At 39.3% G+C, this 24,396-nt stretch overlaps 1 protein-coding gene across 2 annotated transcripts in view; it reads right to left on the reverse strand.

The window, feature by feature from the left end:
- The window catches only part of ELP4 (elongator acetyltransferase complex subunit 4), a 255,318-nt gene that overhangs the window by 158,997 nt on the left and 71,925 nt on the right, over nt 1-24,396 (reverse strand). For both annotated transcript variants that reach the window (XM_074998982.1, XM_074998984.1), the window contains exons 6-7: nt 19,671-19,755; nt 6,989-7,177 (exon numbers count right to left, since the gene is read on the reverse strand). In XM_074998982.1, coding sequence (XP_074855083.1) covers nt 6,989-7,177; nt 19,671-19,755 — 274 coding nt within the window. The remainder of the gene's footprint in view (nt 1-6,988; nt 7,178-19,670; nt 19,756-24,396) is intronic.

Below are 24,396 nucleotides of genomic sequence, written 5' to 3' on the forward strand. Positions count from 1 at the left end.
GATACATGCTGACTAATACAGTTGGTGAGAGTTCTTTCCTATGGGATAGCTTCCTATTTAAAAGAAAGGACATCAGCAATGAAAAAAAGTGAGATTCTTTCAAGGAACAAATTGATATCACCACAATTTATCTGATCACCATGTATTTAAAAGTTTGCTTGTCCAGCTGGGTGATATGAAACTTGTTACAGATGCATAAAAGCTACTGTAATGCTAACATTTTGCAACTACGTATGAAGAAAGTTAACTAACTACTGTATATAATTTCTAGCAACTTTTGACAAAAATTAATGGGCAAACTTTTTAGTTGATATCTACTTTACACTTTAGGGGCTCCAAGGAAGGATGGTAAGTAGGGTGTTGGCAGTTTACTAATGAAGTGCTGCCGTGCATAGGCAGCACTTCATTAAGCAAATTCCCCCTCACAGCAACTTCGAAGTTTTAAACTTTGAAGTACCGGTACGCGTCTGGAGCAAGGGGCCTTCGAAGTTGCCCCGGCACTCTGAAGTACCGGCGGGTGAGCTGCACCTAGACATGCTGGTACTTCGAAGTTTAAAACTTCGAAGTGCCGCCAGGGGTGTGGGGAGAAGGCGCGAGATTTGCTTAATGAAGTGCTGCTTATGCATGGCAGCACTTCATTAGTAAACTCCCAACACCCTAGTTACCATCCTTCCTTTAAAGGAAAGTGGTAGTGTAGACAAGCCCTAGGACTTCCAACAGTGCCCATGACTGCACCATCAAAGCCCTTTGTATTATATGCTATTGAGTTAAAACATTTGCTATACTTGTACTTTACAAAGACCAAATTATCAACATACAACATCAAATATCGCTTTAATTTTTATATCATTTTTCAAATTTGAAAAGCTTGAAAATATTCCATTTAACCAACAGTAGTTTTAAAAACTGAAATTCTCCCTTCTTGAATGTACAACTGCTTTTCACAGGCACCGTGCATTTTAAAGCAGCAATGGAAAGCTTTGAAAAGTGACCTTCCATCAACTGTATAAATCAATTCATAAGCATCTCAGACAGTTTCAGGTAAGAGTGCTTTCAGTCAGTACAAAATCAAGGAAAACTTGTCACAAACCATAGAAATAAAACATAAATGTACATTTTTAGTGTCATTTCTGAAATTTCTCTGCCAACATAATGTATTCCTAAATTGTTCAGTAAAAAAACATGAAGTGAGAACTGTCCTTTTTCTCAAGCAAACAGTTTTCCAATAGATATCTCTGCGACTGTAAGTACAGTTAACGATGGCAATGTTATATGATGGATTGTAATTTTACCATGTAATTCTGAAAAAATCTGCAAAAGTGCAGATTTTTTAAAATAACATTGTGCATGCTACAAAATGCTTAGACTTTTTAGTGATTCTTCCATCAACAGGCATCTTTTGCTGAGTTAGGACAAAAGAAGAACGTGAGAAACTTCAGAAGGACCTTACAAAGCTAGGTGAATGAGCATCATGCAACAGCAGAGGAAATTCAGAGTTGATAAATACAAGGTAGTGAGTATTTGAAGGTGTAGCTGAACTACTCATATACATTGCTGGGTCCTAAACCACCAAGAAAAAATAATCTGGGTATTATTGTGGATAGTTCAAAGAAAACCACTGTTCACTGTGCATTGGAGGTCAAAAGAGCCAAAAAAAATGCTGGATTGTATAAAAAAAGTTAATAATGGAAGTTATATAAATCAAAAGGAACAAAGAGTGACTGTAAAAGAGTTGAACTATTTAAGAAGAAGATTAATAGGAGGCAACGTGAGGGAGGCATACAAAATAATGCACAGTATACAGAGTAAGTAAAATGAATTGTGCTTTTCACCGTCTTGCACTATAGGAACGGAATATTGAATTAAATGGAAAGGCAAAAACTTTTAATACCAAACAAATAAACCAAAAATAATTTACTTATGAAACTCACTGCCACAGTATATCACTGAGGTCAGGCACTTTGAAGAATTAAAAAATAACTGAATATTTATAAAAATAAGAACTTCCACAGTAACATTAGGAAAAATTGTTTTTAAAATATAAGATATAGAAACCTCATTCTTCAAGGTATAAACCAAGCACCAACAGGTGGGATTGGGAAAAAAAAAATTTCCCAATGAAAGGTTATTTAAATAAGTTGCTAATTATAGGTTTTGTTGCACCTTCCTTTTGAACAGACCATAGTCTGAAATGGAATAATTAGAACAGGCAGACCCGAATGGGATTCCATATTTAAAATTCCTACATTTCTAAGAAGAAACTTGTTAACATTTTAACTCCCTACAGTTATTTTGTTAGGGTCATTGCAGAGAGGAAGAAATATTTATATTTATAATTTATTTATAATTCAAAATGTACCCTTATGGAAATTAATTAAATGCAATTTCCCTTTCAGAATTATCCATTGGACTATTTTGCAGACAAAAAATAATTTAGTCAACATCTGATAGAAATGAAAAACCCTACAGTGAATAATTATGTGGAATTTAACAGACCTTATAAAATGGTTTAGATTATATATAAACTTTCAGTCTTTTGATTTTTAGATTTGGCTACAAATCATAATTTAAACATAATTATATATTCTTTTCAATATCAAATTTAACAGGCATGCTAAAATAAACTTGAAGTAAAAGTTTTCATTTTTGTTTTTGGAAAAAAAGATACTCGTATTTTACTTTTTTAATCCACTATGAAACACCAGCAATGGTGTTGTGAATAGTTGAGTTCTGAGAATGTGAACAGCTGCTGTTATTATAACTAAAGGTCTGCCTACTGCTTGAGCCTGAGAGACCACATGTTCGGCTGTCCTCTCATCTTGCCATCCTCACCAATTAACTATTAACATGGAGGGCTGTACACATGCTCTCGGGGGCTCTTTAACAGGCTTCTTGGAGAGTGAAACAACTACACAGCAGGGCTCTGGGAACAGAGTAATGTGGGATATAGGGAAACTCCAGCAGCTTTGGTCCTCCTAATGACAGTTCACTTTAGTGCTTAAAGGGAGATGCGTGAAGTTTAACCATTTCCACAACTATTCAACACAATCTGTTGGAGCAGATACTACAAAACAGAATAAAGTTTCTGGTGTTTTTTCCCTTAACATCTGCCTTTTACTGTGAAGGAGACAAGTTAAATTGGATAGTTTTTGGATACTAATGTATGAGATTTAATTTCAATCTTAACTACACAATTCAATTAGGCAGGTAGATTTCACAGCTAATGGATTTTCATAATGGAATTCATAACTGGTCCTAACAAGTAAGTTTATCTGAACTGCACACACAAAATATCAAATCCAAACTTTTTAGTTGACTTTCACACTGTCAGTTTCAATAGCCACGTATTTTAACATCAGTTATGAACCAACCTCACTGTTTTTTCCTTCTCTTTATCCTTACCCTAACTATGTGCTGCTTAATTATATTAAAATTAAATACAGGAAGTAAGCCAAAAGTATGAGAGCAGTTAATCATGAATGTATAAGCGTGAATGTTAAGAAATAAAAATAGAAAGCTGATTGCCTTACTGACATAATCCACTAAGGCTGTGGCCACACTAGCTCCCACCTTTCGGAGCAGGCATGGTAATGAGGGATTTTGGTAGATCCTAATGAGGCGCTGCCATGAACATGCAGTGTCTCATTAGCATAATGGCAGCTGCGCATGATTCAAAATTGCTGCTTTTGAAATGCATGCCGCCGGTGTAGACGGGAGACTTTTGAAAGGACCCCCTCATTTCAAAATCCCTTCTTACCATTTGAAAGTAAGGGAACTTCCAAGTGCCCGCTGCTACATGGCTTGCTTGCACTTTCAAGTTCTCAATTTCCAACTTTGTGTGACAAGAATTATGCTAACGAGGGGCTGCATATGCAATCCAGCACCTCATTGCTATTCACCAATCAGGCTCACTTGCATACCCCCTTTGAAAGAAGGGGCTCGTGTAGACAAGCCCTAGATGTTGTAGCTTTTGCCAAAGGCAAAGAGGGCTCCACAGGCTCCCCTGTATTGCTTACCTGTTATCAAGGACACATTTTTTAGGATGCTATGGATATTGGCTATTGGCATTTTAGGGAGGTTATGGATATCAGACAATCCAGCTGAGAAAGAAATGTATTTTGGAAGCAGTGGACTTCACCACTAGATACTCAGAGGCAGTTTCTCTGTTTAATATAGAATACCTAAAGCTTTGCTCCCTATAGTTAGCCAAGTAGTTTTGCCAAAGGAGATCATATTACATTGGAGGGTCAAATTTCATGTCTCATTTATTTAGTATATTATAGAGAATGTATGAGGTATAACAGCTGATCTACCCAATACCACTCAGAAATAAATGGTTTGTGCTGAAAGGCTCAATTGAACTCTGAAGTATATGCTGGGAATGTATGCAGACATGAACAAAATGAAATGCTACCCACTATGTTATTTGCTTACAGGAAGAGGCACCCTAAGAGTCCATAGGCTTTGACCCATTTGATCCCCTGTATGAGAGAAAGGTCAGAGGTCATCAGGAGAAATCAGTGACTAAACACTTACAGCAGATTAGAAAAGGAATTAAGGGACATGATGGAACCAGTTCAAATGAACCTCACTGAACACCATGCTACACAGAAGGGATAATATGGTTACAAGGCTTGTTAATGCTTGTTAGAGGGGGTGGATTTTGATGCTGATGTTACTCACTGTTAAAAGGTACAAAATTCAACAGTCATGGAGGTACCTTCTGAGGTTGTTGAATGGATTAATGAGGTGACTTGCAACACAGAGACCCCACAGCAAGGTTACTTCACAGATTCTCTATGTTAACAGACAAAGTCTGTCACAATACTGAAAACAGTATGCTGAGGACTCGGAGACAATATATCTCATCAGTCTGATGGATGAATGCCATGGCAACACATCACCAGAGAACACTGAGATATGTAAAGAGTTAACACAGGCTGAATTAGGCTGTGCTACAAACTCATCGGAAGGCATTCCCTAGCATACCAGGCTTGACTCAGTGGATGGTCTGTCAACTTGACGCTATCTTGACCTAATGATGGATATCAATTCCAGAGATTAATGCTGTCTTTTTATGCAGTATACAGTAATCATATTGTCCAACATGATTTACATATATTGTTCACAGCAGAAAAGCAAACTTGCTGTCCTGCTGGTATGAGGAGATTAGATGTGCAGCTTTGACTCTTGTCTGGATCATGAAACTTGGATTGAATCACACTATCACGCAGATATGCTTCTCAGCCCAGTAAAGAGGTTGTGCTTCTCACCCTACTTGTTGTTTTGGAAAAAAAGTGGATTTTACCATGTTTACCTGAAGTCCTCATAATTGAAGAAGATTGTATAGAGAGAACTGCTGATTGTACCTTTTGGTATGATAAACCAATGAGAAGCCAATCACTGAGTTAAGAAAATACTGGGCTGCTCTGGAGGCATGGATGTAGCACTACCATAGATAGCATCTTTGTGAAAATTCTGGGATTTGTTGGAAGACTGAAGGGAAGAACTTTGAACTGAAAAGGATCAAGGCCTTCCAAAAAGTACAGAAGTGATGACCATCTATATGAAAATAGGCATCTTTAATAGCTGTAATCTGGTTGCCTTTGTTTAGCGAGGTGATTTTAGATATTGGGGTGGTCTTCCTGAATCTTAAATGGCATATGAAGACAATCAGTTCTCTGGGATCCAGGATGGATCTCCAGTCTCTTCCCCTTTTTTTAAGGAACAAGGAAACATCTCTAACAAAAATCTTACTTCTTCTGTATTGAAGCAGCACAGATTCTATAGCCTCTAGCTTGATCAGGTTTCTACCTCTTGTTTGAGAAGTACTGTCACTGTACTTTTTCTTATAATGTCATTTAATATTAAAAGTACTTTTATGTTGTAATACTGAGAGACATACTGAGAGAGAGGAAACAGGAAATTTGAAGCTGAAAACATACACAAGAGCAATGTTGATACATCCTGAGGTAGCACATGAAAATAGGAATGGGTCTGACTTTCAAGGGCATGGAGTGTCTATCACTAATTTAATTGCAGGTATTCATCACCTTTGAAAACTGTGATGTTGACATGGGGGGCATAATGAGAAACTGCATTCTCTTTATTATGAGAAAGTTTACATCAAAACATTAAAAGTTTGTTAACCATACTTGCATCAAACTTATGCACTGTGAATGCTGTTCTTTTGTGAGCTGTAATGCTTTTCACAAAAGAGAGATTTTCATTTTCCCCATTACCAAAACTTTATTTCCAGAAAATAAAAACTTAGAGCACTTATGAAAAGTACTTATTACTACCCCTCCTATTTTACAGAAGGGAAATTACTCAGAGAATGATAAACTGACTTGTCTATGAGCACATTGGAAATTTATGGCAAAATAGAGAGCAAACCGAGTTCTAAATTTATGACCTTCTGAAATCAACAGAAATGCAGAACTTTGTCTGGAAGAACTGATCCCTCTAGAAGTTCTACCTATTTTATTTTATGCGTAGCAAAGTCAAATGACAGCTATACCTGTATATAAGTCAATTATATATTCAGGTGTTTCTAGATAATGTGTTGTATTGTCATATCACAAAAGCACAGAAGAAATGCAGTAAAACTATTTAACTGCATTAAAACACAAAATGCTGTGCTGAAGGACGCCTATTCATATCTTGAATTGGTTTTATTCTTTTGACTCACTCAAAAAGTTTATGAATGATTGTTATTTACTAGTAGTTACTGAAAGATAAATGAATAAACATCTAAAAATATTTACGATCCTACTGTATGTGAGAGGAAATATATATGAGGTAACATTTCATCTAGAAATCATTTTGCTACTGATGCAAAACAACTGCAATAGGATGCAGTTTTCAAAATCATTCATGACACTTCCATCCATTTCGCTCATTCAGTGTCCATTAACCAAATTAACTTTTTATGCCTGCTAAACCACATACAACAAATTATGAAAAGACGCGATTATAATATTCCTACCTGGATGAGATGGGCTGGTACTGTGATAATACACGCTGACAAAGATGTTCTGAGGAGACCACGGAGAACATATAGAAACTTTGTGAGGCTATGAATATCATCTGGATTATCAGTACAACATACGTCATCTCCCCACAACACTGATCCAAGGCTCTGAATTCCTATCCGCAGAATATTCTTTTGTTTTTTCTAGTGAAGATGAGAAAAAAATAAGAAAATTATTTCTCAGAGTAAGATGAAAACACCACACATCAAATGGACAGATAATTTTTAGAACTTCTTTAATTTATACTATGTATGCCCATAGTAACTATGAGTTTAATCTTTCTAATCGAGCAGTCTCTTGTCCAGCAATATCTGTAAACTGGCATGATTTTAGTTAGCCATATGACCAGTGTGGCCAAGTTTCCCGTGCTCTCATTAAGTTTGTTTACAACCACCAGAACTGACTCTCAGTGTTCTGTGCTGTTATTTAGCCGTAATTTATCCCTAAATGTCTTCTAAGAGCCCAGGAAGCAGCTGAAGTATTGGTAATGCTGCTAGACAATTCAGACCTCACATGGTCTGGCAAATTCTCTCGTTTGGCACCCATCACGTCCTAGGGTGCCGGACTAGAGAGGTTCAACCTGTAGATAGTTTAAAGTAAGAATGCAATAGTGTAAGAGCCCTGACAGGGGAAAAAATATAGGCATGCCAATTTTTGCATCAACAGCACAACACAGAAAGTTTCACTATTAAGTATGCATTTACAAGAAATAATAGAACTCAGAGAAAACTGTTAATTTGACTTTTCTGAGTGACTATTTAAAAGTGATGTCAATATCAATAGTAAAAATGCCAAAAGTACCCTTATATGTTTCATTGTGGGCTAAGTATATTTTCTTTGTTACATAATTTCTATGAGAATGGTTGATATTATGATAGGCTAACTATTCACTTGATTCTTGTAAATCTTGTGAACTACAGTTCTGCACCCACAAACTTGTGCTAGAGAACAGAACTGATACTTTAAAATAGATTCAACAATATTAGAACCTGTATAGCCAAAGAAATTAATCAACTTTACTTATTTCTACAGTACTACTGATTTAGCAGCTTGATGCTACAGACAGAGAAAATTAACCACAAAACAAGAAAATAAAACCTGGCAGTCATAAACTTTTCACCTGTATCTTTGCCTAGAAGATCACTAGATTTGGGCTCCAATGGATGCCAAGAGAAGATAATTAACCTACAGATTGTTCTAATTTAATTTCTAACAGCAAACCATTACCTGCCCATGTTAATTGTGTCAAAAGATATGGTGAAAAGTAATAAAGCAAGGTCACAACATTCGCGAATTCAGTTATTTGCCAGTAGTTTGTCATCCCCTGCACTGTTGCCGCCTCACTGCATAAGCCACTGTAGCTGCTCGCGTGGCATAGGACACCTTAACTGCCCATGCAGCGCAGCTATTGCCACTGTGCTGCATGAGGTGCCGTAGCCACCTGTGCAGTGCTGCCGTAGCGTGCCGTTCAGTGTGAGATGCCACAGCATGCCACATGGTGGGAGGCACCATAGCCGCCTGTGCGGTGCTGCTGTTCCTGCCGTGCAGCGTGAGTCACCGTAGCTGCCCATACGGCGCTGCTGTTCCTGCTGTGTGGTGCAAGGCAGCGTAGCTGCCTGCGTGCTTCTTCTGGAGCTCCTGCAAGGTGCCTTGGCAGTGCATCCAGTTAGTCTTGGTTCTCAGCATCAAACTCTCATGAATGTTGTGACCCTACTGTATTATAAGATTTCAAGTTATTTTGAGCTTTAAGAGAGGGATTCAGACTAGCCTGAATCACTTAAGAGACCAGCAACGGCACTGAGTGAAATTCCAGATAGCCCAAGTAGAGTTCATTGCAGCAGACAAGCTGAGAAGTAACAATATCAACTGTTGTCAGGGCCATGCTAGAGAGGACCTGTTGAAGTCTCCTGGCCAGCTACACATGGTGAAAGACTGTGTGAGTCACTAATGCTAACAGAGCATCAGTGCCCAGAGGCTCTGCACTATTTTGGCAAAAGTCTGTCAAAATTCTAATAATAACCTCTTCCTACTCCTACAGCTGTTGGACTTGTGTCTCATCCGGACTGAGTCACATTCCATTCACTTTTGGCCAGATTAAGCTTCAGATACTGGGACTATAGAACCTTGAGTTAAAGAAAATGAGGGGTCATCAACATATTGATGACAACACAGATCAAGACATTGGTTGCATGTGACTTATATTACAAATCTGTGCTTTAATCACAAATTTGTGCTTTATTCACAGTTAAGCATTAAGGGTATGATTGCATTTGGGAATAAAGTCAAATTTATTGAAGTCAACTTTTTAACACTAGATTTTATAAAGTCAAAGGTGAGTGTCCACACCTGCTCACAAAGCGTGTCCCCATTAAATTGCTTAGTTCAGCTGCAGCAGCAGTGCATTGTGGACACCTATCCCACCGTCCCGCAGCCCCATTGCATTTTGGGCCTCTGTGCCAGGGTTTTGTGGGGAAAAAAAGTCACTACAAGTGGTTCTGGGTGTCTAATATCATCTCACAGTGCATTTCCCTCACTTCCCATTTCCCTTTGAAAAACAAAAATGGTGCTTCTACATTACCTGCCACATGCCATTACAAAGGATAACATGGATCCACAGGCACTTCAATGTTTGGCAGTGTTTTATGCTGACTTCCCACACCGTGCTGCAAAACTTCCACATGTGTAAGGCCGCTTTCATGGAACTTTGTGAATTACTGTCTCCCCCTGAATATGCAGCAATACCAGAATGAGACCTGCTTTAACAGTTGAGAAGCATGTGGCAATTGCTCTGTGGAAGTTTGCAATGCCAGATAGCTAACGGTCAGCAGGAAATCAATTTGGAGTGGGCAACCCTAGTGTGGGGGCTGTTGTCATCCAGCTGGCCAAGGCAATCACTAGCCTTCTCCTGTTAAAGACAGTGACTCTGGGGAATGTGAAGGACATAGTAGATGGCTTTGCTCCCATGGGGTTCCCTAACTGCGGTGGGGCCATCTGGACACCAGACCACCAGGCTTTGGAGTACCTTAACTGCAAGTGGCACTACTCTATCGTTTGCAGGCATTGGTGGATCACAAAGGTTGTTTCACTGACATAAATGTGGGATGGCTGGGAAGGGTGATATACATATATCTTTAGGAATTCTGGTCTGTTTAGAAGGCTCCAGAGTGGTACTTTCTTCTCAGACCAAATGCCCCTAGTGATTCTTGGCGACCCTTCTTACTCCTTGCTCCCTTGACTCAGGAAGCCATACACAGGCACCTTGGGCTCCAGTAAGTTGGTCTTCAACTACAGGCTAAGCAGGTGCAGAATGGTGGTAGAATGTGCCTTCGGCCATTTAAAAGCCAGGTTCAGGTGCCTTCTGTCCTGCTTAGACCTCATTGAAGAAAGCATTATGCTTATTGTTGGGGCCCGCTGTATTCTTCATAACATTTGTGTAATAAAGGGGGAGAATTTCATGCCAGCATTGCCAGCAGATCTCCTGCCAAGTAATTATCAGCAACAGGATACAAGGGCAATCAGGAGAGCACAGAAAGATGCACTGAAAATCAGGGATGGCTTGAAAACCAACTTAATGAACGATCGTACAGGATCCTGAACCTCCTGTCATTAACTAGCATTCCCCCATGCACCCATGCTGTTTCCCTGCCCTTTACGAAACTGCCTTCAACTGCATGACAACCATCACCGCCGCACCCAATCCCAAAGTATGGACCTCAAGTCATGTTAATAAATGAAACTTCCGTTTTCCAACCTAAAATATTTTTATTTAGGGGGGCATAATGGCAGAGTGGTGGGTATATGGAAAACAAAAGGATAATAAAGTCATGGTTGCTGGAATGCTAGCCTTCAGCTGAGGAGTGATTCCCTGGGTGTGGACTGAAGAGATCTCCACGACCTGTCCCCTCTCATTTTGTGGCCTTGATGAGAGGAGGGGGCTGAATATGTGGAGGAAGGTCTAAAATGGGGGGGCATGGATTGGAGAGGGGATGCAAAGCCTCGATCAGGGACGAGGACTGAATATGAAAAGTGAGGCATGAAATGGGGCATGTATTGCACAGGCAGTACACAGTTAGTTCTTTCAAGTATTGGTTCCATTATTTCCATCTGGTTACCAGGGACAGAAATGTAGTATGGATTTTAGTCTGAGGGTATGTCTACTCCATGAAATAAAGTTGAATTTATCAAAGTTGAATTTGTAACACTGGATTTTATAAAGTCAAGTGTCTGCACCTGCCCATGAAGTTGACTTAGTGCATCCTCACTAATTGCCAAAGTTTGACTGTTGCAGCAGTGCATTGCAGGAACCTATCCCACAGTTCCCTGAGCTCCACTGCATTCTGGGCTTTTTCGCTGCAGCAATATGGAAAAAAATTCCCCACAAGTGGTTTGGGGAGTGTGATGTCATCATCGCATACTACATTGCCCTCAAAACAAATGGCCATTTTTCAGAAGTCTCTTTCCCCAATGAGATATTGTTTGAGTTTGCTGAATCATGGACCTTTTAACTAAACGTGCCATGACAGCACCTTTCATCTTCCCAGAGTGTATTGTTCTCATTCCCCTCTCTTTGAAGCCAAACAGCCAATTTTCAGAAGGAAATTTGGAAAAGTGGGGAATCCCACAGAGCATGGGTGTCCAGTGGTTAGCACCACGCAGAAGAACAGAAGGAAAGAGAGATTGCCTTGCTTTCTAGGAGTTAGTCTCTCTTCTCCTGTGGACAATCCATGGTTCCCTAGCGAAAGAACACCTAGAGAAATGTGTACAGCAGCCAAGAGAATTAGCAAAGATGTTAAGGCTACAGCAATCTGTGAGCCTTTCCCTGTTCTGACTGTACCACGCTAACAGGAACCTCACTGGTCCCCTGGGGAAAGCCAGCCAGCCCCTGAAAATCTTTGCTGCAGAGGGAGACCTCCCCTGGTAACAGCCAGCCAACTAACAAATTATCTTTGCTGCAGTGAGGTGACCTCCCCCAGTGACAGCCAGCCACACCCCAAAAGCCTTTGCCATGGCAGGAGACTTCCCCTGGTGAGAGCCAGTCAGCCTATGAAAATCTTTGCTGCAGGGAGAGACTTCCAGCTGGCAACAGCCAGTCCTCAGTCTTCCTGCCTTTGAAGCCTTCACCATGTGCAGCTAGGATATGCTGCTGTCTGGAAGCATGAACCATGCAGTACAGCAGGCATGTGTTTTTACTGGATGGAGGACTGGCCATGTGGTGTGGTTGGGCAAGGGCTAGATCCCCACCTTCCTGGTGCCTGTAAGGGAAGGGGGCTGCCCCCATACAAATGTGACCTGGGGAAAAGAAATTTCTTGGCCTCTCACACTCGCCATGTAGTGTGGTTGAGCTGGGAATAGACTCCCGACTTCCTGGCACCTGTAAGGGAGGCGGGCTGCCCCTGTGTAAATGTGACATGGAGAAAAGTTTCCCAGTGTCTCATACAAGCATGACCCACACCCCTATAGAAGCATGACCCCCACAGCCAATCTGCCACATGCTGCGTTGGGGTGAGATGTAGCTTGCAAAATGAAATGAGTCCCCAGTTCTCCTGATGGTTCTATGCTGGAGCTCTGGGAAGTAGCTACATGCGATTGCCACACTCATCATAAACAAATGAATTCTAAATGTCATGCTTCCTGTTTCTACTTCCTGCTCACCTGGAGCAGTGATGTGAAAGGACACCTTGAGGAGCATTGTGGGACAGTTTCTGGGGCTAATAAAATCGATTTTAACCCTGGTTAATCCACGCTGTTTTAGCTCTATAGTGCAAATTCAATTTTTTGAGTAACTTCGTTGGGAACTCAGCAGTACAGAAGTTGATATTACAGCTGCTTAGAATCAACTTATTGACCGCCAGGGTGTGGACAGGGAGTTTATAAAATCGATTGTAGAGGCTTAAATTCAACTTTATCTCCCACTGTAGTCCAGGCCTGAATGTCTGTCATGCTTTTTCTCCATTCTTTCATGTTCTGTGTCTTCTGGGAGGCCTCCAATTGTTCTCTTCCTGTCACTTCAAAATGTTCAGCCATGAGCTCCTGATGGCTCTTCTTCCTCCTATGCATTTTGGGTAATCTCACTTCAGGGCTGGGGGAGGGGTCACCAGTCCTCTTGACTCCTGCTTGCAAGGTCCATTCCTGTTTTTTTTTAAAAAAAAAGCATGTTGAAATATTAAGGACAGCAACAGCAACATTTTTATCTTTACTTGGAACAGTGGGCATACTGACAGAATGAATGGCCATAGCAAGGTCACTCTTTGAAACCCTAAAGCTGAAGAATGCATGAATCCAAGCAGAAGGATTCAAGCTCTTCTGCAGCTGATGCTTACTTTGAAGACAATGGTAAGCTCTCTTTGGTTCAAGGGAAAAATAATGTGGAATAACCCCTTCCACTGTTTGGATGGGGCATGGCATTGAACACTGGGGAATGTGCCATGTGACCGATCAGCTGCCAGCCCGAGGTGGTGGGTGAGGGATTGCCCCTTGGGCTTCTTAAAGCAGTGCCTTGATTTAAAAGCAGGCTGCTGGAGTTAAAACATCATTAAAAGTCACTGCAGGTTTGCACGTGAACCAGGGCAGGTTCTGATCACCCGCCAGCCCGGGGGTTGGGAAGAAGGGGGCGGCCCCGCTGCACCATGATTTAAAAGCCAGTTAGGCTGCATGAGTTTTGCTGAGTGCTGGGGTCAGAGGCAAAAAAAAAAATCACTCACAGTCACTGCAGTGACTCATGAAACTTCCCATGCATTCTAGGTTGCCAAAGGAGACATCAGCCTCCTCAGACTATGAAAAATGGATAAGGAAAGAATGGTCATGCTCTCGGGGTGCAAGGCTGAAAAATATGCAAGAATCCTCTATGGTGCCATGATTCCAGATTACTTACTGGTGACTTGGCATGGCAAGGTGTCTTACCATGGAAGCAGGAATAAGTCAGGTCCCCCCCAAAATCTCATAAGGAGAATCCAAAAGTGCCTGTCTAAGACCTTCAGTGAGATGTCCAAACAGGATCTGTGCTCCATCACCAGGAATATTAAAAAGCTGTTTTAAGGGAAATGGGTACAGACAACTCCCCATACCCTCACTGATTACATCACACTATTATCGGTAAAGAAAAAAGTATACTCACCAAAAGTGCTCTCTCCATCATCCTGGTTTGCCTCTCATACCTCCTGGGATGAGGGGACCAGTTCCAAGGTTATACACATGTCCTGGCTTGCAGAATCAGCTTTGGCACGGCAGTGCACACCGCTGTCATCCCTCCTCCTCATCCACTACTTCAGACCTCGCTTCATCATCCTTGCTACAAGTTGAGGTCTGCCAAGCAACAAATACTGAGAAGTCCTTGAGTTTTTTGGTGGAAGAGGTTGGGTCTGTCCACAGAATAAGAAGCAGTTGAACATAATAGCATCATTTTTTGGGAGATGATCCAGACTGATGGACCATTATCTGCTTTGGTCTTTCGGTAATTCTGCCTGAGCTCCTTGATTTTAATGCAGCACTGCTGACTGTCCCTGGTGTAATATCTTCACATAAATGCTGGCATTTCTTTTGCTGTTTTTGAGCTGCATGAGAACAGACTCATCCCCCCCACGTACAGTGATGAGGTCCTGGATCTGCTGACGGCTCCATGCTGGGGCTCTTTTGCCACCCTGGGAACTCACGGCTAGTAGGTGTGCTGCACAGGTGTGCTCCTGACATCTGTTTGCCATGCTGGCCAGAGAGGAAAGGAAATGAATTCAAAATTCCTGAGCTGATCACCACTGTTTCCTGTCACCTACTTCCTGCTCACCTGGAGAGCTGCGGAGGTGAAGCAATAACCAGAAAGGTCACATCATGGCATATAGTGGGATAGTTTCAAAGCTCCTGCACTGGTCAGTTTCCTGGCTCTCCTGAGAGGCAGGCAGCTTGGAGCCAGGCATTAGGTCCCTTCCACTCAGAGTCACATTAACCCAAGATTCATGCAGCTTGAGTCTGCATATCTTGGGGTTCTACTGTATTCTACACACAGGTACACACACCCACCACAAGACTGAGTCTGAATATTTTTAGTAAGCAGTATTTGTAGGGCCACGCATGCACAGTGGAACTCTGGAGGTGGTGCCAGAGTCCAGATACTAATGGTCATCTGCAAGAATTCTGTTTCTGTGGCCATCTCTCTAGAAAACTGAAACAAAGCTTACTTCTTTGCAAAGATACATCATTAGCTTCAGGTAGCTGACCTGCACATTTCTAGTAAAGGCACATCTTGCAAAGGTACCACAGAAGTTGCTTGCACTCTCATGTAATGGATCCTCATGCCTCCCGGAGAGCAAATACAAGCTAGCTGATAGCAAAGGATGATGCAGCTGAGATCCATTGAGAGAGTCTCAGCTAGGCAGATGGAGCTTGATCTCTTCATCTCTCTCCTATAGCAATAAGAAACCTAGATGTTTTTCTAACTGCTTTTCTTTTAGCAGATAAAAACTGGTGCCCATTGGACATCCAGGGAGTGAAGCCTTTTCATCAGACGCATACAGTTTTGGAAATACTACTGGCAAGTGGATGGTTTACTTCATATGAAGCTCTGAAATTACTTTAGGGGGCAGGGATTCTGGCAATCTGGAGATAACTGGTATTGTTGTGATGAATAGGAGAAAAAAGTTCCATTTGACTCCCTTATTTGACCACCCTTAGCTCTTTTCAGCTAATGTGCATCCTGGCCTCCTGAAGGGTCCAGATGCCCTCTACAACATAAATTTTCATATGAACTCCGCATCCTATCAGGGAAGCACCTGTGATTATAGTGTATTAAGTACAGAGCTGAGGAAATAAATTCTTACCTTTACTTTCTTTGGTTTTGCCCAACAGGTGAAAGAGGACAAAATATTGATTAGAACTGATACTTTGGCACTGATGTTGTCCTCTTTTGGTGAGTAAAAGGAGTCAAGCCAGATCTATAAGCTGTAGAAATGGAGCTTGGCAAATTTAGTAACATGGGTACATGAAAGCAGATAGCTGAGGATGGAAAGGCAAGTCTTGATTGTATTCCAAAGTATTCAGGAGTAGGTGAGAGAACAACACCTCCTTATTCAACTCCAATAGGATTTGTTTCCCTTGGAGGAAGCCTCTTCAGGAGCACCAGATTCACTTGGTGACTGACAGGCTCCTGTTCTACCACTAGCACTAACAGAAACAATGGGAGGATGTTAGATATAGAGTTAATAGGGTAATTGTTTTCTTCTTACGGTGGTCACTTGGGAGCAGGGATGTCTTGAATAAAAGCTGGAGATGGCAGCAGTAGTGTGTGGGTAGGACAAAGGAAGCTATCCTCTGGCAAGGTGAATGTTTTGGTCCTCCCTTGTACTTGGGGGTCTTCTAAACTGTCCACAAGGGATCAGAGAAATCCAAAGGTCTAGTGTTTGGAGGATCCTGCACAGAGAATGTTGGACAGGATCTCAACATTGGACAGCCACATGGAACCATGGGGTACAGCAAAATGGATCTGAAACCACCAGAGCCTCCTTCTTTTGTGCCTTTCATTCTCTGACATCTTTATGAGGACCTAATTCTTTAGCACCTTGCACACGGGCTTACCCAGCTCTGAGAAGGGGAGAGATCCTCTCCCTTAGAGGAAAATATGAATGGAGATTTGTCCTTATGACTATTTCCATGTCCTCTACTCTTGTCAGAGGGTTTCTTAGGCCTAAGAGTTTTTGTTTCTACTCTAGAGCTCATGTTTGGAGGGTTGCTAGTCACTGTCTAAAGCTGATGTATAGGATGGAGGTCTCCTCAACCTGATTCTGAATGGGATCTCATAGACTAATGCATCAGCTGCTTCTGAAGATAGAACTGTTCCTCATGAGCTGGGGGACAGAAGGAGTGGCTGAAGCTGCTCTTTATGACAAAAGGAGTTTTTCCAAGGCAACAGAGGAAGCACTGGTGATTGCTGCTGATAGAGAAGGAACAAGTATAGGAGAGAGAATTTCTGAATCCAGGAAATCTTGGGATAATCTTTTTTTTTGGAGGGAGAAATGTCCCCCAGGGCAGAGAGTACCTAAAACCAACTATGCTAACCATAAAAACAAACCCCTAAAATATTAATTTATTAAACTATTTACAAATTGTACTCACAGGTTTACAATGGAGGAAGACTGAAGCAGACATGGCTTCTGACTCAAGACATACAGTGATAAAAAGAAATTGGAGTTTGTGCTGTCACCTATGCCCTTGATTCAGAAAATATGGAGTTCTACTCATATGCAGACCAATGGATACTGTTTGTTAAAAACTTACAGATTCAGGCGCATGGTCTGCATGTATGCCCACATATGGTCTACTCTCTACATATGGACTAGCACTTGAGGCAGTAGCTAACTTTGCCTTAAGGACCAGACACTACCAGGGAACAACTTGCAAACATGTCTAGAAACTCCATGAGAATTGCTTCTTGACTCTATGGAAGAAATAGAAATTTGGCCACCAAATCCTATAAATCTCAGGATGAGGTTCATAGAAACTCAGAGCTCCATGCAGCAGCCCTGTGCTTACATGTCCTTGTGGACTGTCTTCCAGCTTCATGTAAGCTACTACCAAATGAGAGAGGATTCTTCCAGGTGTGTGTGTGTGGTGGAGAGATACCAATCAGATAATACAATTTCACAGAAGGTTGTTTTAGGCTTTTTTGAGATGGGAGAAATATAGGAGTTGCAGCCCTGCTCCAGGTCCACCTTCATTTCCATTTGGTCATAGAGAAACCCTTTCTCAGAGCTCAGTGAAGATAAAGGAGTGCAATACCATGGAGACACTTGAATGACCATAGAAGTGGGAGACCCAGAGGGGGCAAAACCAAAGCAGGATCTGGCCTTCAATTTATTTCAGTTTTGAATGTACTTGTATTATACAGAAGTCTTAAACATGCAAAATATGCTGTATGGAGAAAGGGAGAATAGGGAAAAGATTATTCCCTAAATTATTTTCCCTAAAACAGAAATTAACATCTAGGCATGATCTAGCAGCTTTCTAAATTAAACTAAATGGCTTAAAATGAATATACTTCAAACACTTCAAAATATATATTGCTCACTTCAGAAACTAATAGATGCACAGTTTCAAAAACAGCTTTTAGCAAATGTGAGCTTTGAATTTCGCTGAACGGAATTTTTTTGCTTTTGATTATAATAATATTAACAAATTATTTTAAATAAGACATGATATGTATGCCTTGAAGCAATGTTAGCTGACATGGTATTCTTAGTTTTTTGCAAAAAGATACCTATCCAAAATTATGGAGTACTTAATTTTGTATTAAAACATAAATGTTTCTCAGGAATATACACAGATTCTATACCTGAGCTAAAACCAACACCGAAGAAAAACAAACACAATTACTAGAGTCTTTTCCAGCAGCAGATTATTTGCTAGCTGAAGGTTCCCAGGGTGTTCATGTCACTTTGGTGCTGCTGCTTTGTGTATTCTGTAAGATTTCCTACTTCCAGAGGACCTGTCATCTTGTTGGAGGAGCAGCTCTGCATACTGTAGTGTGGGAACTGTTATGACATGCCTGTTGCCATGGTTACCACAGCAAGTGGGGAGAGGTGCCTGTCAGGGACCAATTTACTTCTCCAGACGGGCACTGCCATCAAAGGGAAAACATGCTTGCCCATAAATCTCAGCAGAGACTGTAAACTGCAAAAATAAGCTAAATGAAGATAAAAATATTCACTACACCTAATGTTCCTAAAAACTGCTCCTAGATAGAAAAGCAGCCAAACAAAATCTAAGGCTGTCTTCCCTCATAGATCAGTTTAATTGACAATTCATTTGCCTAATAGCATATAGCACATTATATTTTTGACATTCTCCAAAACTAATAATATGTAAATTCTACCTTAAAGTATCTATTGTATAACAGTAATGAAGATAATATAATTATCTATCAATTAAGCATCACCAGAATGATTATTTTATTTAGGTGAACTCCAAAGAAGCTGTCTTCTTGATTGAATAAAACAAAGAAAGTTGTCAGCTGAATATTGGTTAAACTAGAAAAAAGTTTCCTATGAAATTATTATCTTTAAAAAATTATTCTCAATGATTCATGCTGTGATTTACGAGTATTTACAGAAATGCCTGAAGGTAAGGTGTTCTGAGAGATATGAATAGTTAATCTTAGTTAAAATGGCATTTTAATAGCTCTTGTGTTCCAGTTTTTGTTATTGTAAGATGCATGCCATTTAATTTACTAACAAATCCCAACCTTCACAGCATGGAACAAACTGCCAGCTCTCAATAGTTTTGTGAATGAATACTGAACTCCATGTTGTTAATACAGCTATCTAGAAAATCTACAGGGGAAAATATACTTTGTTTACTTTCATTATATTTAACAACCTATTTTAGTAGCTACCACCATAAAATAAGCCTTTTAAAGTACTGGGTTATAGTTAATTTGCACAGTCCATCCTATGCACTGAAAACTGAATAAAACTCCAAATACACATTAACATATGAACTATGCTCTGTATTTACTTTACTTGTTTACTTCAGCAATGCTTAGAAACAGCTTGTTCATTGTTAATTATTCCAGGAACTTTCATGGGTAACCCTAGAGAGAATTGTGAAAACAACATTAGTTATATGATTACAGAAGACACTGAAGGTGCTCAGTACCTGGGAATAGGATCCATGAAACCCTTCCTGGCATATGATCCTCTGGATAGATTGAAGCAGCCTGGTGTAACCACAGGTCATATTACTGTTGGTTAGAAGATAATTTAATTTAATAAATATTTTGATACCTCTATATTAGTCTTACCAAAAGTAAAAAAAAATTAAATAGATCCAGTTGAGCCTGAAAATGGTAGACACACAATACACACAAAACCTGAGCAGAAGCAGTAATTCCTCTTTGAACAAACTAGATGTTAATATGGTATTTCTAGAAAGCCAGTTGTGACTGCTTTAAGTGCCTTGATGACACATGAAAGGTAAAATCTGCAGAGATTAAGATGACAATGTCATGCTCATTTACCTCCTAGAAAATTAATGATTTAATAAGCAATTTAAAATATGAAACCAATTTAGCATTTTAGAAATAATCTCATATAATTAACACAGTTAATGAACTGCTATTCTAAGTACACCTGATCAATATCCTGATCACCTGAACTCATCTTCTACCATTTTAATTTTCATGCATACCACAGTTGTAATAAAAATTATGATTAAACCCCTTTCAATTTAAATAGACTAAGTAGTAAATTCAGGACAGTTTATGCTTTGTTTTCCTTTTGTTTTCTGTATAGGCTACCAAAGCTTAAAATACATCATAACATTATAATATAGATTCATCATATAAAGATAACAATTCTTCTTCACTTACCTCACGGAGGAGTTGTAAGCATTAATTTGTTTGTAAGTTACTTGGAAGATATAGGGTATAACTTTCACAAGTGTCCAAGTAATTTAGGAGCCGAATGTCCATTTTTAAATGAGCAAAGAGTAAGTCTGCACAGACTGGGGCCTAACTTTATGTACTCTGAGTGGTCCCAATGAAGTCAGCAGAACTACTTGTGCATAAAGTTAAGCCTGTGGCTAAATCTTTACAGGAGTACAGATTTAGGAACTTAAATACCACTGACTTTTAATGAGACCTGCGTTCCAAAGTCACTTAAATGTTTTAGAAAATACATTATTATGTTCTGTATTAATTTTAACATTAGTTTGACATCAACATTGGGCTACATCCATGATTTAGTAATAATATTTTATTGCTATATGTATTTCACAGTATACGTACCCAAATAGAAATTTAACTAAATTTGACTTAAATTGCATGCACACTTTGTTGCGCGTATGTGTGTGCATGTGAGGAGCACATAAAACTCAGACAAACACATAAAACACTTTTCTTAACCCACACATAAAGAGGAGATGTTGGAGTCCCAGAAATGATCCTAGAAACAGGTTAATTTTTTGAGGAGGCTAGCAGCAGCCATGCACCAAATGAAACAATAACAGGAGAGGCCAGTGAAAGTCTTCCACTCATTGGCATGGATTTTAAAAGAAGGATTATCTGTTTTGGATGACAAAACAAAAATGCAGTCATATAGCACTTTGAAGACTAACAAAAGTATTTTGTTAGTCTTTGAAATGCTACTTGACTGCTTGTTTGTTTTGAAAGGATAAAGACTAACACAGCTACCTCTCGGTTACTATTCAATATGTTTTGGATTAGTTATTCCTGGATACTTCCAAGATGTGTTAATTATTAAAATTGTAGGATTATTAAATTGCATTCTTAGTATTTTATCATTTTTTCTGTGGTGTCCAGGGCAAAGAAACAGAGAGGTCATTTCTTACCCCGTTACCAAAAAGGAAGTGTCTTCCTGGGCACTTAACTGCTCGCCATAGACCTGTCTGTCATTTATGGTCACATATATGGGTGTGTAGCTTTATAAGACATGGGACATTTCAAAGTACATAATAAGATTCCATATTTAATGTTTTAATAAAATGGAATTAAAGCTGAATGCTTGGTGAACCTGTTATTTGTACTGTCAGTTCAAGTAACTCTACTTTTGTACTGACTGTCCAGGATGCCCAGTTAAAGCTACTAGCATATTGTTTTGCTTTGAAAATATATAAAATACATTTTAGCAATTAGGGCAAACAAAATTGCATTTTCTTGTATTTGCTGTGTTCAGAATGTATATGCTCAAAAAAAGGTAGAGAGATTTAAATTTGTGTAGAGCACAATTTTCCAGATACATTTGGCTAAAACAGCTTAAACTGTCTTTCCTAATGGGGTCTACTTACAGATAACAAGCCTATTTTTCATACCCCTGTTAACTTAACCTTTGTTAAATGCTTAGAAACTATCGATAGGAAGTCAGAGACTTCGCTGTAACCAGGATACCTTCTTGCCAACTCCTGCTTTATCAGTTACTAGATGGCTAAACAAAAAAGGATAAGAACAAACTGTTTGAACCCTTTTATTAGAATTAACCAGTGTTTAGAAACAAAGCTAAAATAAAAAGACAATTTCAAAATAAAAAATCATAGTTGTAGCTTTAAAATATTACGATAAACATTCTCATAATGTATCTTATTATGGAGCTACAGTACTTAATGAAAATCTTTCATGTTCATATTACAGTGGGCTAGTTCACGTTCAGATAAGCAGCTATATTTTACACATGAGCAAAAGAAAAGCTATTGTCCACATGCAAAACTTAGTTATTTGTAGAATATTTAGTTTTATTCTTGAATTATTATTCTGCTGTGAAGCTTTTCTTTTTAGAGCAGTAATTGAGAGGTTAATACAGTTTTTAATTTACTTTATGTAGCAATGCACCATTTGTAAGAACAGAAAGTGGTTACATGCAGTTTCTTTCCATTGCCAATCCTACGTTCATTCTCCTTAAATTTTATCGAAAGCTCCCAAATCCATTGTGTTCTTACACACACTGCAAATATCAGAGTGAGGTGGCAAATGGATCAGGCCATCTTCATTGAACAGATAGTCGTGTCATTTAGGCTTTGAGTACAGCCGATGGCTACAGAATGCTTGACTGGAGTTTATCCGCAAAATTTGATTTTCTACATGTGTTCTATTTTAGTTTCGGCTGCAACTTCGTCATAAGATAGAAGGTGGTCTTTACAAACATTACTTATGTAGATAGCATACAGCTAAAATTATTTACAATTGCATACTGCATATGCACTATTAAAAGAAGGTATCTGTTAAAACACAGATGTGTTCAATTAACTGATCATGCTTGAATGACTTAGGACTATGGAAGGACTAAAAACAACTGAAATCCAATTCTGATCCAAGAGAAAAAACTCTTATAATCTCATTATACATGAGAATATTTTAAAGATCCGTTAAATTTAAAAAAAAAAATTAAGTGACAGAAGAAATTGTTATGATTCTACTGTAAGAACTTTTGTGATTTCATCATTATAAAGTAATGTATGTTCACTGGTAAACAAACAAAATATTTTTTCAAGTTAAGGAACTAAGCTGAGGATCGTGACCTGTAGAATGCAGTGTTGGAGAGTTGTCCAGCATCCTGCAGGTTATAATATGACCTGTTATGATGATGACAGCACCTCCTTTGCCAGCCTCTACTTATTTACAGTATATCCCAGAACCTGCTTTTGCTATTGCTCTGATTCTTATCAGTTGGCTCTACTCAACCATTTTCTTTTTGAATTAAAGGCCCTTTTTGATTCTTGACAGAAACAGAAGGAAGCCAAGACCCTCATTAACCTTGAAACACAGTACCATATTTACAACAGAGTAAAGCTTTAGAACTTCTCCAGTATGGAGATATAGTCACTTTGCACCTATACCTCTTCATGCTGAGGCGATTTAGTAGTGCCTGAGATGGACTGAACTCTTGCTCTAGAAAGACCATGGAAATGGTGAAAAAATCTGGAGCTCAATAAGAGCCTGGCATACTGAAATCTAGACTACAGCAATTTTGCCTTTGACAAACAACTGTCACCGGGCTATGTAAGAATTCTTGATAAATTATTTCAGAAGACCAAGTAGGGTGTTCCAAATATGGTATTTTCTATTATAAAAAAAGGCAGTTAAACTGACTGTAGAGGTAAGGCAATCTGTCAATAGAAAGAAGAATTTATAGGTAATAAATGAAGTGATAATATTACAAGAGGAATAACCTGATGCTTCCTGGAAAAAAATGCTAATTACAATCCAGATTTTCTACTCTTGAATTCAGATGTTAGAGTTAAAATTAACTTCCTTACAACCCATGTAAGATTTTAAAATAAACTAGTAAGATATAGTAATAGGCTTTGTTTACCCTTCATTATGGTGAACATCAGTGATCCAGAAAATTCCATAATATGGCATACCCTATTTTTCAAGGTTACTGGATTATAGAGATTCAAGTATGTTATATTACAGGAGAAGAGCTTCAAGTCTACTTTTGATTTACATTTAGACCTCTGACTGTTCATGTTTGCAGCATTTCTGGGACATGTCCACGTGTATTATGCACCATGGATCTTGCATCTGATAACTCTAAACATTTTTTATATATATGCTAGCCATATTCTTGAAATCTACCGTCAAACATGGAACACTTTGGCAAAGGGAATTTTGCCTGTGCTGTATGTATTCTGTTGATAGAGGAGGGACTTCAGTTTTAAAATGGCAGTTACAATGTAGAAGGTAGGATACAATTTGATACAGAAGTATACAACCCAAACACAGGTGTCACTTCAGATTGTCTTCAAAGGCTTCCTTATGTAATTTGTATGTACCTGATAAGTTAGTAATAAAACTAATAACTAAAGATTCCTTCAGCTTCCCAGGTGTTCTGTTGACAATAAAGTGACAAAATAGAGCATTTTTAGCAAC

The sequence above is a fragment of the Carettochelys insculpta genome, chromosome 6 (assembly GCF_033958435.1).
Source record: "Carettochelys insculpta isolate YL-2023 chromosome 6, ASM3395843v1, whole genome shotgun sequence".
Lineage (NCBI taxonomy): Eukaryota > Metazoa > Chordata > Testudines > Carettochelyidae > Carettochelys > Carettochelys insculpta.